This window comes from Schistocerca nitens, chromosome 2 (assembly GCF_023898315.1).
Source record: "Schistocerca nitens isolate TAMUIC-IGC-003100 chromosome 2, iqSchNite1.1, whole genome shotgun sequence".
NCBI lineage: Eukaryota > Metazoa > Arthropoda > Insecta > Orthoptera > Acrididae > Schistocerca > Schistocerca nitens.
In genome coordinates, this window is record NC_064615.1 from 715316796 (window position 1) to 715329980 (window position 13185).

Below are 13185 nucleotides of genomic sequence, written 5' to 3' on the forward strand. Positions count from 1 at the left end.
ATGTTTTGAGGGGAGGCGGGGGGGGGGGGGGGGCTTTAAAATCTGTTGCTATGAGAGGAAAGGTTTCAGTTTTGCAGGCTATATGGATGAATACTGTTGGAGGGCAAATGAAAAGTATTCCTAATGAATAGGTGGAAGGAGTATATAGAGGGTTTATACAAGGGCGATGTACTTGAGGACAATAGTATGGAAATGGAAGAAGATGTGGATGAAGATGAAATGGGAGATAAGATACTGCGTGAAGAGTTTGACAGAGCACTGAAAGACCTGAGTCGAAACAAGGCCCCGGGAGTAGACAACATTCCATTAGAACTACTGATGGCCTAGGGGGGGAGAGCCAGTCATGACAATACACTACCATCTGGTGAGCAAGATGTATGAGACAGGCGAAATACCACAGACTTTAAGAAGAATATAATAATTCCAATCCCAAAGAAAGCAGGTGTTGACAGATGTGAAAATTACCGAACTATCAGTTTAATAAGTCACAGCTGCAAAATACTAGCGCGAATTCTTTACAGATGAATGGAAAAATTGGTAGAAGCGGACCTCGGGGAAGATCAGTTTGGATTCCGTAGAAATGTTGGAACACGTGAGGCAATACTAACCTTACGACTTATCTTAGAAGAAAGATTAAGAAAAGGCAAACCTATGTTTCTAGCATTTGTAGACTTAGAGCAAGCTTTGGACAACGTTAACTGGAATACTCTCTTTCAAATTCTGAAGGTGGCAGGGGTAAAATACAGGGAGTGAAAGGCTATTTACAATTTGTACAGAAACCAGATGGCAGTTATAAGAGTCGAGGGACATGAAAGGGAAGCAGTGGTTGGGCAAGGAGTGAGACAGGGTTGTAGCCTCTCCCCGATGTTATTCAATCTGTATATTGAGCAAGCAGTAAAGGAAACAAAAGAAAAATTCGGAGTAGGTATTAAAATTCATGGAGAAGAAGTAAAAACTTTGAGGTTCGCCGATGACATTGTAATTCTGTCAGAGACTGCAAAGGACTTGGAAGAGCAGTTGAACGGAATTGAAAGTGTCTTGAAAGGAGGATATAAGATGAACATCAACAAAAGCAAAACGAGGATAATGGAATGTAGTCAAATTAAATCGGGTGATGCTGAGGGAATTAGATTAGGAAATGAGACACTTAAAGTAGTAAAGGAGTTTTGCTATTTAGGGAGTAAAATAACTGATGATGGTCGAAGTAGAGAGGATATAAAATGTAGACTGGCAATGGCAAGGAAATCGTTTCTGAAGAAGAGAAATTTGTTAACATCGAGTATAGATTTAAGTGTCAGGAAGTCATTTCTGAAAGTATTTGTATGGAGTGTAGCCATGTATGGAAGTGAAACATGGACGATAACCAGTTTGGACAAGAAGAGAATAGAAGCTTTCGAAATGTGGTGCTACAGAAGAATGCTGAAGATAAGGTGGGTAGATCACATAACTAATGAGGAGGTATTGAATAGGATTGGGGAGAAGAGAAGTTTGTGGCACAACTTGACTAGAAGAAGGGATCGGTTGGTAGGACATGTTTTGAGGCATCAAGGGATCACAAATTTAGCATTGGAGGGCAGCGTGGAGGGTAAAAATCGTAGAGGGAGACCAAGAGATCAATACACTAAGCAGATTCAGAAGGATGTAGGTTGCAGTAGGTACTGGGAGATGAAGAAGCTTGCACAGGATAGAGTAGCATGGAGAGCTGCATCAAACCAGTCTCAGGACTGAAGACCACAACAACAACAACAATGAATATTGTGTGTTTCAAGAATTTATGAGAATGGTCAGTGAAATGTACGAGATGTGGTTTGTTAATTAGGTGTGGGTAGGTTTCAAGGTAGTTCCCCCCCCCCCCCCCCCCCCTCCCCCTCTTCGTTCCACGTTCCATGTTTCTTTTCATTCGGGTACTGTAGTTTGTGGGTTTGGTACTTTTTAGTTTCTTTGGGAGGAGATATTTTTTCGTTTCTCGTTAATTTTGGATGTAGAGTAATGGGGTAAGGGAGGAGGATTGGTTGTGATGTCTTGTGCAGGAAGGTTTCTTTGTTTGGATTATGATCTTCATTGTGTTTGTTAATGTAACAATTTGGGAGGGTGAGAACTGACTTGGGTAGTACATGTTTCGTGCATGGTACTCATTGTTTTTTAATAATTTGTTGATTAATGATTTTGGTTATTGCATACTGTGTTAGTTTGAATTTTTGGCATTCTCATTGGATTTCCTCTCTTTCTTTTATTCTTCTTGTCAGCTTCAATCTTTCACTCTTCTGCAAGTTCATATGCAGTAACTTTCCTTATTAGTAGAGCATTCTTTCCATTTTGATGTTTTTGCACTGTGGTACTTGTGCTGTGTTGTTTTTCAGTTATACCTAACTAGCAAGTTGCTTTTTTTTTAATTCTTGTAGTTAAGAAATCTCACATTGACAGCTCTTCGTACTAATACTAAGGTTTGTTATTTTTGAGCTGTTATGGCTTGCATGAGTTACATGAATTCTGGTTACTGATTTCAAGGTTTGTCTTTTTTCACATTTTCATTACTGTCACAGTGATGTTTCCTCAGATTTTTATTTTTGGAGATGTTGCGTGTACTATTTTGGACATTGTGATCCTTGTAATGGAGATTTACATTTGTAGCATATAGATGAACTCTAGTTGTTAATTCCAAGTTTGCCAACTTGCCCATTTTTTCCAACATGCGTGCGCAGCGGTTTGTTTCAGCATTTCTATTTCCTCTTTCTACTTCAGTAACGAAGTATTTACTTATGGCAGTAGTGCAGAAAGCAACAGCAAAATAGAAACCTGCTAAATACCATTGTACATACCTACTGCAAAAATGCTGGAAATAATCTTGGAATCAGTAAGTAGAATTAAACTATATAACTTAATTCTAGTTATCAATTCCAAAATCTGGTATTTTTTGCAGTTGCAGTAATCAGGAAAGCAACAGAAAAAATGTAACTATTAAATGAAACCACTGCACATGCCTTCTGTAAAAATGCTAACATTAATGAACCAGTATATTTGTTCAGTGCATTCTTTTAGAATTTTCATACGTGATGTCACTCTGTCAATACCACATTCCTTTGTTATTTCACTGTCACTAAGTGTGGAATGCTAATTCGTTAAGGATTTATGGTAATACTGCAAAAATGTGTTAAATCGACAACTAGAATTGACCAATGCAGGTTTCATATTTATTGCACTCCCTCAGTAGTACAGAAAAGATACCATACAGTTAAATCTTGATGATTTAGCAATACATAAGTAGTGATAATGACACATAATAACTGAATGTGAAACTGACAGTAAAAGCTATACCATATACATCAGAATTCTCAGAGAATGTATAGTACACACCTACTCCTACAATGGTAGTTCAGAAAGTAAACCAAAAACAGAAATCCCATAACAAACCACTGCATACCTCTAATGTGAAATAGTGGAAATAATGAACCATGGAATTGATAACTGTAATTTACCTATATAGTGTAATTCTAGTTATCAGTTCCAAGAGACATTTTGCATTTTTAGTAAGCATTTAGCATGCATTATTTTATAATTTCCATTTGTGGTATCTATTAACTATCAACTCCACTTCCTGTTAATGTGTGTTATGTTATTTGGTTTGGATTCTTACATCATCAAGTGTTTCACTGTATGGTGTCTCTCTTTCTACTAATTGAAAAATGTGATAACTAACAAATTTTCAATTCAGTTACTACAATTTCGTTTAGTGACTCACTGGTTTCTTATTTTTTGCATTCACTCACTACATGCGGTAGTAAATGTAGAAATACTACGAAAAGCCAGTCCACACACCTACTCCTAAAGTACTCATAATTATTTATCATGGAATGATTGAAATTAGCAACTAGAGTTAAGCTATATAGGTCAATTCTAGTTACCAATTCCAACCAATCAATAGTTCATTACATGTCTCTCTGAACTAGTGTGAGCAAGTAACGGATATTGAAATTTGAAACTAGAATTTAGCTAATTAATCCCAGTGACTGATTCCAACCATTCCATAGATCAATTTTCTACTTTTTCACAGTAGTTCAGAGATTGTAAAGTGTGTTCACTGAAATGTGATAGGATTTATGCACTTGTGACTGCTCTCTGAAGTAACTCAAAAAGGCAATGAATATTGGGATCAGTAACTAGAATTAATGTATGTAATTCAAGTGTAGTTACCATTACTATATTTATTACTTTTTGTGAATTTTTGTTACTTGTGAACTGGCTTTTTTTTCTTTTTTTTTTCTTTTTCTTTTTTCTTTTTCTTTTTTTTTATCCCAGTTTTTCCACATTTTATGCTAATGTTTCATATATGACACTATTTATTTCGTTTTCCCATTGTCACATTTTGGGATCTACCCACTCAGAACCCCCACATTTCCATTGTAGTCCTATTACACTCAGTAATTATTATTAAAAATTTATGCTATTTCATAATGTTATGACTTCATCAAGCTCTATACTGTAATTGAATATGAAGATTCTCTGTGTTCTCTGTGCTTTTCTTAGTTGAGTAAATTATGACAATAATTTATTTCAGACATGTATATTTATCTCTCTCTCTCTCTCTCTCTCTCTCTCTCTCTCTCTCTCTCTCTCTCAATATCTTCATTTCATTTTGATGCAATTAATGGGTAAGTAAATAATCACATGAACTGTGCTTGTAATTTTAATGCATGCTAAACCCCTTTGTTTATGAATAGCATGTGTTGCTTTCAAAGATTGCCTGTATGTAGTGTCCTTGCCTCAGGCATGACATCATTGCACAAACCTGACACTGGAATTGTACACTAGAATTTAACCAAAAAACCAAGATGGAATATGTATATGTGCATAAATCACTAATCATGAGATATAATGTGTGCTCGTCAGTGGCATTTCTATGGAAATTGGTTGTAAGTTCATTGTACAATGAACTTTTCACACACTGCACCATATATTTTTTTCATTTAAGAATTTTTCTTATTTACATTTGTGTCATAAAAGCTAGTAATTATTTATTTTCCTGGGTAAAAATATGATCATTTTATGAATGTTACTGATCATGCATAATTTTTGTCTAATTGTTTCAGAGATGTCTTCAGACAAGGAAAGAGTGAAGGTATTAGATGGTGGGTTTGCAACTCAGCTCAGCACTCATGTCTCTGCTCCCGTTGATGGAAACCCTTTATGGAGTTCAGCATTTTTGAAAACAGACCCAGAAGCTGTTGTTATGACACACTGTGACTTTCTCAGAGGTTTTATCTTAATAATTTTTTTGTGCTGGAAAATTATTCAATATTTAATTTTTTTGTTTAATATAATATGTTCATAAAATGTCTGAATAATGCATGGATCCTCAAGTTATTATATATACAATACTTACACATTTTCCCTAGTTACTCTCCAAAATTTTAATTTTAAAACAAATCCTTCCTTGTTTAGCTGGAGCACAGATCATAACTACAAACACATACCAGGCAAGCATTGGTGGTTTTATGAGATATTTGGGGCTTACTGAGGAAGAAAGCATTGACCTCATAAAGAAGGCAGTTGATTTGGCAAAGGATGCAGTAGCCATTTTTATGGAAGAGCGTACTGATCAAACAGGTATTGAAATGTTTTTCACACTTTGTTTCATATTCCATTCTGCTGATTCAAGTTGTGTTGTGTCAAGTTATCACAGTTGTCTTTGAGTATGTGGATGCAGCAGTCTCCCATATTCACAGAATTCGTTTAAAAAATACCATAAAACATAAGAAAATGTGGCACTGGAAGCATTATTTAATTCAACAACATAGAATTCTGCCTTCAGTGAAGTGAGCGAGTGTAGCTGGTAGCCATATTGCCCGATAATGAATACTGTTGCTCACCACTCCCCTGAATACCAACCTGAAACCTAATGGAGCTATAAACAACTAGACTTTGAGCAATATCACTGTACAGTTGCCCCATCCTTCACATTTTAACGCACACAATGTGTTGTTGAGCTCTGCTACTTCCAAAAGAGGTCACTCTGTTGACAGTGTCAAACAGTGTAGTAGAAATACACCTCCTCAATAGAGGGTATGTCATGAACTTGAGCTGTGCCATGACATTATTCTCCACTATAAATCTTTCAATATGATTCATAGCCCTTATAGATTTTCAAAAATGGTTCAAATGGCTCTGAGCTCTAAGTGACTTAACTTCTGAGGTCATCAGTCACCTAGAACCTAGAACTAATTAAACCTCACTAACCTAAGGACATCACACACATCCATGCCCGAGGCAGGATTGGAACCTGTGACCGTAGCGGTCGCTCGGCTCCAGACTGTAGTGCCTAGAACCGCACGGCCACTCCGGCCAGCTCTTATAGATGTTACTAAGTGGAAAGTGGTCAGTGATGTGCTTTCCAGTGACCACTTCCCAATCAGAATACACTGAACAGATTAAGTGATGCACAAAGAAAGTGCCTGAAATGGATGCCCAACAAGGCTATTGTGAGACTGTATAGTCCACTGGCCATGTTTCAACATCATGGTAACATACAAAAGTCACATTATGACAGTGAGCCAGCAAGCAATGATGCATCCATTCCAATTTTAAGGGGCCACCAACTAAGACTGCCTGTCCCTCAGTGGAGTGAGGAGGACTACTCTGCATCAGGAACAGGCATGTGAATGTGCAGAGGTTCAGACACCTATTAACTCCATTAAAGCTGCCTTTGGTAGTGATGATCTTAAGTGGGTGCCTCTTAATAGAGGATGAAAGAATTGACTGTCAGTCATTCAAAAAAGTACATGGTAGTGAGGGAGACTATCAGAAGGATTTGTGAATGGTGCCTCATTACAGGGATGACACACAATAAAAGTCTCCAGCCAAGACTAGAGGACATAACTCAGACAATAACCAAATATTTTTCAGAAGTAATCACTATTGTCAGTCCGTAACAACCATTCCATCACCACAGAAACATCACAACAATGAATAATGCTGCAAAGGTTGTTTTCCATGTGGAATCTGGATTTGGCATGGTTCTAGATTAGATTAGATTAGATTAGATTAATACAAGTTCCATGGATCATGGATACGATATTTCGTAATGATGTGGAACGAGTCGAATTTTCCAATACATGACATAATTAGGTTAATTTAACAACATACTTAATTTAATATAACAACTTTATTTTTTGTGTTTTTTTGTTTTTCTTTATTTTTTATTTTTATTTTTTTAATATTTTTTTTTCTTAATTTATATCTAAAAATTCCTCTATGGAGTAGAAGGAGTTGTCATTCAGAAATTCTTTTAATTTCTTCTTAAATACTTGTTGGTTATCTGTCAGACTTTTGATACTATTTGGTAAGTGACCAAAGACTTTTTAGTGCCAGTATAATTCACCCCTTTCTGTGCCAAAGTTAGATTTAATCTTGAATAGTGAAGATCATCCTTTCTCCTAGTATTGTAGTTATGCAGACTGCTATTACTTTTGAATTGGGTTTGGTTGTTAATAACAAATTTCATAAGAGAGTATATATACTGAGAAGCTACTGTGAATATCCCTAGATCCTTAAATAAATGTCTGCAGGATGATCTTGGGTGGACTCCAGCTATTATTCTGATTACACGCTTTTGTGCAATAAATACTTTATTCCTCAGTGATGAATTACCCCAAAATATGATGCCATATGAAAGCAATGAGTGAAAATAGGCGTAGTAAGCTAATTTACTAAGGTGTTTATCACCAAAATTTGCAATGACCCTTATTGCATAAGTAGCTGAACTCAAACGTTTCAGCAGATCATCAATGTGTTTCTTCCAATTTAATCTCTCATCAATGGACACACCTAAAAATTTGGAATATTCTACCTTAGCTATATGCTTCTGATTAAGGTCTATATTTATTAATGGCGTCATACCATTCACTGTACGGAACTGTATGTACTGTGTCTTATCAAAATTCAGTGAGAGTCCGTTTACAAGGAACCACTTAGTAATTTTCTGAAAGACAGTATTGACAATTTCATCAGTTAATTCTTGTTTGTCAGGTGTGATTACTATACTTGTATCATCAGCAAAGAGAACTAACTTTGCCTCTTCATGAATATAGAATGGCAAGTCATTAATATATAATAAGAACAACAAAGGACCCAAGACTGCCCCTTGTGGAACCCCATTCTTGATAGTTCCCCAGTTTGAGGAATGTGCTGATCTTTGCATGTTATGAGAACTACTTATTTCAACTTTCTGCACTCTTCCAGTTAGGTACGAATTAAACCATTTGTGCACTGTCCCACTCATGCCACAATACTTGAGCTTGTCTAGCAGAATTTCATGATTTACACAATCAAAAGCCTTTGAGAGATCACAAAAAATCCCAATGGGTTGTGTTCGGTTATTCATATCATTCAAAATTTGACTGGTGAAAGCATATATGGCATTTTCTGTTGAAAAACCTTTCTGGAAACCAAACTGACATTTTGTTAGTACTTAATTTTTACAGATATGTGAAGCTACTCTTGAATACATTAATTTCTCAAAAATTTTGGATAAAGCTGTTAGAAGGGAGATTGGACGGTAATTGTTGACATCAGATCTATCCCCCTTTTTATGCAAAGGTATAACAATAGCATATTTCAGTCTATCAGGGAAAATGCCCTGTTCCAGAGAGCTATTACACAGGTGGCTGAGAATCTTACTTATCTGTTGAGAACAAGCTTTTAGTATTTTGCTGGAAATGCCATCAATTCCATGTGAGTTTTTGCTTTTAAGCAAGTTTATTATTTTCCTAATTTCAGAGGGAGAAGTGGGTGAGATTTCAATTGTATCAAATTGCATAGGTATGGCCTCTTCCATTAACAGCCTAGCATCTTCTAATGAACACCTGGATCCTACTATATCCACAACATTTAGAAAATGATTATTAAAAATATTTTCAACTTCTGACTTTTTGTTCGTAAAGTTTTCATTCAATTTGATGGTAATACTGTCTTCCTCTGCTCTTGGTTGACCTGTTTCTCGTTTAATAATATTCCAAATTGTTTTAATTTTATCATCAGAGTTGCTGATTTCAGACATGATACACATACTCCTGGATTTTTTAATAACTTTTCTTAATATAGCACAGTAGTTTTTATAATGTTTGATAGTTTCTGGGTCACTACTCTTTCTTGCTGTCAGATACATTTCCCTTTTCCGGTTACAAGATATTTTTATACCCTTAGTAAGCCATGGTTTGTTACAAGGTTTCTTACGAGTATATTTAACTATTTTCTTGGCGAAGCAGTTTTCAAATGCATTTACAAAAATGTCATGAAATAAATTATATTTTAAATTGGCATCAGGTTCACGGTACACCTCATCCCAGTCTAACTGCTGTAGGCTTTCCCTGAAATTTGCAATTGTTAAATCGTTGACTGAACGTACTACTTTGGAGGACTGTTTAGTATTGCTGAATGGAGCTATGTCATATATTGTAACTAGCTGTGCACCATGATCAGAAAGACCATTCTCAACAGGCTGAGCATTTATCTGGTTAAACTTATCTTGGTCTATAAAGAAGTTATCTATCAGTGAGCTGCTATCCTTTACCACCCGAGTAGGAAAATCAACAACGGGTGTCAAATTGAAAGAACCAAGTAATACTTCAAGGTCATTTTTCCTATTACCCTCTTTAAGAGAATCTACATTGAAGTCCCCACAAATAATAATTTGCTTCCCTCTGTCTGACAGATAGCACAACAAGGAGTCCAAATTTTTCAGAAATAGATGAAAATTTCCTGATGGGGACCTATATACAGTTACAATTATAAATGTGCCTTTATTTAATTTAAGCTCACAGCTCTTCTTGATCGAAGATGTGGCTCCCAGTCACAATAGGATGCATTAAACCATGTTCTCTCACCTCACAGGGAAAATAAGAGAGCCTCCACTCATTGCTCAACTGTATCCAGAAAACAGGACAGTTTCCTTTATCATGGAAGGAAACTATTCTGATCCCTCTTCTGAAGCCTGGAAAATCATTACTTGTCTAATATTTGATAACCTAGTCAAACAGTAGAAAATCTAGGATGAAATGGAACAAGTGTGTTTTGTATTTGTGTGTGTGTGTGTGTGGGGGGGGGGGGGGTCTATTTCTGGTTAAGGCATTGTTGGCCGAAAGCTCACTTTCTGACAGTCTTTTTATTGTGCCTATCTGTGACTCGACATGTCTACTGTATGGTGAGTACCAGCTATACTTTTCATAATATTGTTATATTTGATAGCCAAGTGTTGTCCTTGCAAGCTTCATTGGACATTGGATCAAATGACAAACTAGTGTCTTTTTGAGTTCTCAAATGCATATAGTACAAATTCAGGAGACATCAATTCACTATTGATAACCTAATCTTCCTCTAAGCAGCAATAAAGTAGGCCTTTTTGCACCAGAAACACCATCATGGGTATCTTTTTCAGTCTGAAGAAGGCTTATTATATTACTTGGAGGCATCATATGTATGGATAGCAACAACTTCTGTAATCCCACCAGATGTGTCAGCGGATCACTCTGCGTAATTATGCATATGCCTGTTGAGGCCACTAGATGTGGCATGGAAGTATATGTCTGCCAGCACAACATCACGTGTCAAATCTGTGAAAATTCTCTGCCTTGACTGTGTACATGTCTTTTGCATTGCTATGGACACTGTTATTCTTTATTCTGTGAATTCTATAACACAGTAGTTCATGTAAATGTGTTTAATGTATTAATGTGTACAATAAATCTTACAGATTCAGTAACATACCACCAGCAAATTGCTCTGCTAACATGTTATGGGCCCTGTCTATATAATTCAGCATAATATTAAAAAAATTCCAGATCATTGGCTAGTGGAAATTAGCAGCAGTGCGTGACAATTTTGAACCACATAATAGCTAATACAGTGAGTTCTGTAAATACAAATTCACTGTCTCTGATTGAGAAATTAATGGGAAGAAAAAACTATAGCACATGGTAACTTGCTATACAAACATATCTAGAACACAAACAATTGAGGGATTGCATCAGTGACACGATAACAGATGTAACTAAACTTTGCACACTAAATTATACTCTCCGTTCATCCATCGATATATGTTCGTTTGCAAGATACATCTACAGCTAAATAAGTGTGTAAAAAGCTAAAGCAAGAAGAAGATTCAGGCCTCTTCCAACAAATAGATTTACTGAAGACACTGCTGACAACCAGACTTGAAAACTGTTCATCAGGCGAAGAATATGTGTCAAAATTAATTTCCACATCACAAAAATCAAATGGTTTTGAAGTTGAACAAGAATGGATTGGGTGTATCTTACTTTCAGGATTACCAGATGAATATAAACCTATGATTATGAGTTTAGAAAATTCGAACTTGCCAATCAAAGGAGACTCCATAAAAAATAAATTACCTCAATAAATAAATGATGACACCTGTAATAAACCATCGACAAGTGATGCTGCTCTTCAGATCACCAAGAAAAAGAGTAATGTTATATTCCAAAAGGTCCAAGGTGTTACAGCCATAAGAAGTACGGGCATCTGGCAAAAAATTCTCGCAGCAAGAGCAAAAACGATGCAAAAACTTTGGCCAAAACAGGAGCTACTAGACGTTCTTTTCAAATGCAGCTGCATTTAAAGATGCATGGACAAAATGATATGTAGACTCAGACATGTCAGCACCCAGGTCCACATTTCCATGTGACAAAAATAAGTGCAAACAGTGATAGGCTTGCAAGTTGTAATAGCAAATAATGGCAACTTACCTGTAAAAGGAATAGGATCTTCATTTGTAGATGTTCTCAAGGGCAACAAGAAAGGTAAAACTAAAGCGGAGGATATCCTGTATTGACCCCAGCTAAGCACAAATCTACTATCTATTAGTGAAATAGTAGAAAAGGTCATTCGATTTTATTTAAAAACAATGTTGTCGTATTTGACACATCCAAAAAAAGCAAATGATATGTACTGACCAGACCAACCAAATGATTTAATTTTTCAAGCAAAATCAGTACTGCAGTCAAATAGTGCAGGCTTATGGCATAAAAAAATGGATCATTTGCATTCTGAAGCTATGCACAGACTTCACAAAGGTCTGGCTAGTGGAATTTCATTTGAGGGAGCAGTTGATACTCCTTGTGTTTTAAGCTTAGAGGGAAAACAAAAAAAGACTTCCTTTTGCATGATCTGACTTGAGAGCCCTGGAAATTCTCGAGCTAGTTCACTCAGATCTGCATGGGTCAATGCAAACTATGTCAGTTGGAGGAGCCAAATACTTCCTTACTTTAATTGATGACTATTCCAGGAAAGTATTTGTATGTACTTTCAGAGATAAAGTACCACAGCTAATTTCAGACTCTAAAAATCTAGTTGAATGACAAACTGGCAAAAGGATCTGCACTCTACGCACAGGTAATGGCACGAAATATGTGAACGATAAACTGATGAACTTTTTCAGACACGTAGGGATCCTGCATCAGATTACAGTGCCATATATACCAGAACAAAATGTTGTAGCAGAATGTTATTACTGTACAATAGTAGTAAACACAAGACTCCTGCTCTACGAAGCAAATTTTCCAAATAAATTCTGGGCAGAAGCAGTCTCCACTGGCACTAAAAAGCTTGGACAAACAAGAAGCCGGATCTTCAAAATCTCAAAATATTTGGAAGCAAGGCCTGTGTTCACATCCTGAAAGACAACCAACGAAAATGGGACAAAAGAAGTATTGAATGTATCTTGGTAGTATACTGTGAAGCATCAAAAGCGTACAGGCTTTTTTAACCTAATTGTCAAATAATGATAAAAATGAGGGACATTATTTTTGACAAATGTAATTCTAATCAATATAAAGAAGAAACTGAGTTGCAGTAATGAAATCAGTTGTTTCTTCCACTGACAGAATAGAAGCAAAATGAATAACGACTGAAGAATTTGAACCCGAACTTGAGAATATCACATCAAGTAATAGTTCACGGAATACTAGTTGCAACAAGGAACCAAGCCCAGATAGTGCAAATAATGATAAAGAACAACTGCAGCAACTTGAATCAATAAAAAAGTCATCCAAAATTCGGAAGTCAAAGAAGCTACATGACTTTGTAACTTTTCAGTCTAAACAGTCATTCAGTACCATTCCTTTGTCACTGGAGGAAGCAATGATGTCGGGCAGTACTGAAAGCTGGCTGAAAATA

At 36.2% G+C, this 13185-nt stretch overlaps 1 protein-coding gene across 4 annotated transcripts in view; it reads left to right on the forward strand.

Moving 5' to 3' along the window:
- The window catches only part of LOC126236883 (uncharacterized), a 177273-nt gene that overhangs the window by 92405 nt on the left and 71683 nt on the right, over positions 1-13185 (forward strand). For all 4 annotated transcript variants that reach the window (XM_049946511.1, XM_049946514.1, XM_049946513.1 and 1 more), the window contains exons 2-3: positions 5088-5252; positions 5440-5604. In XM_049946511.1, coding sequence (XP_049802468.1) covers positions 5088-5252; positions 5440-5604 — 330 coding nt within the window. The remainder of the gene's footprint in view (positions 1-5087; positions 5253-5439; positions 5605-13185) is intronic.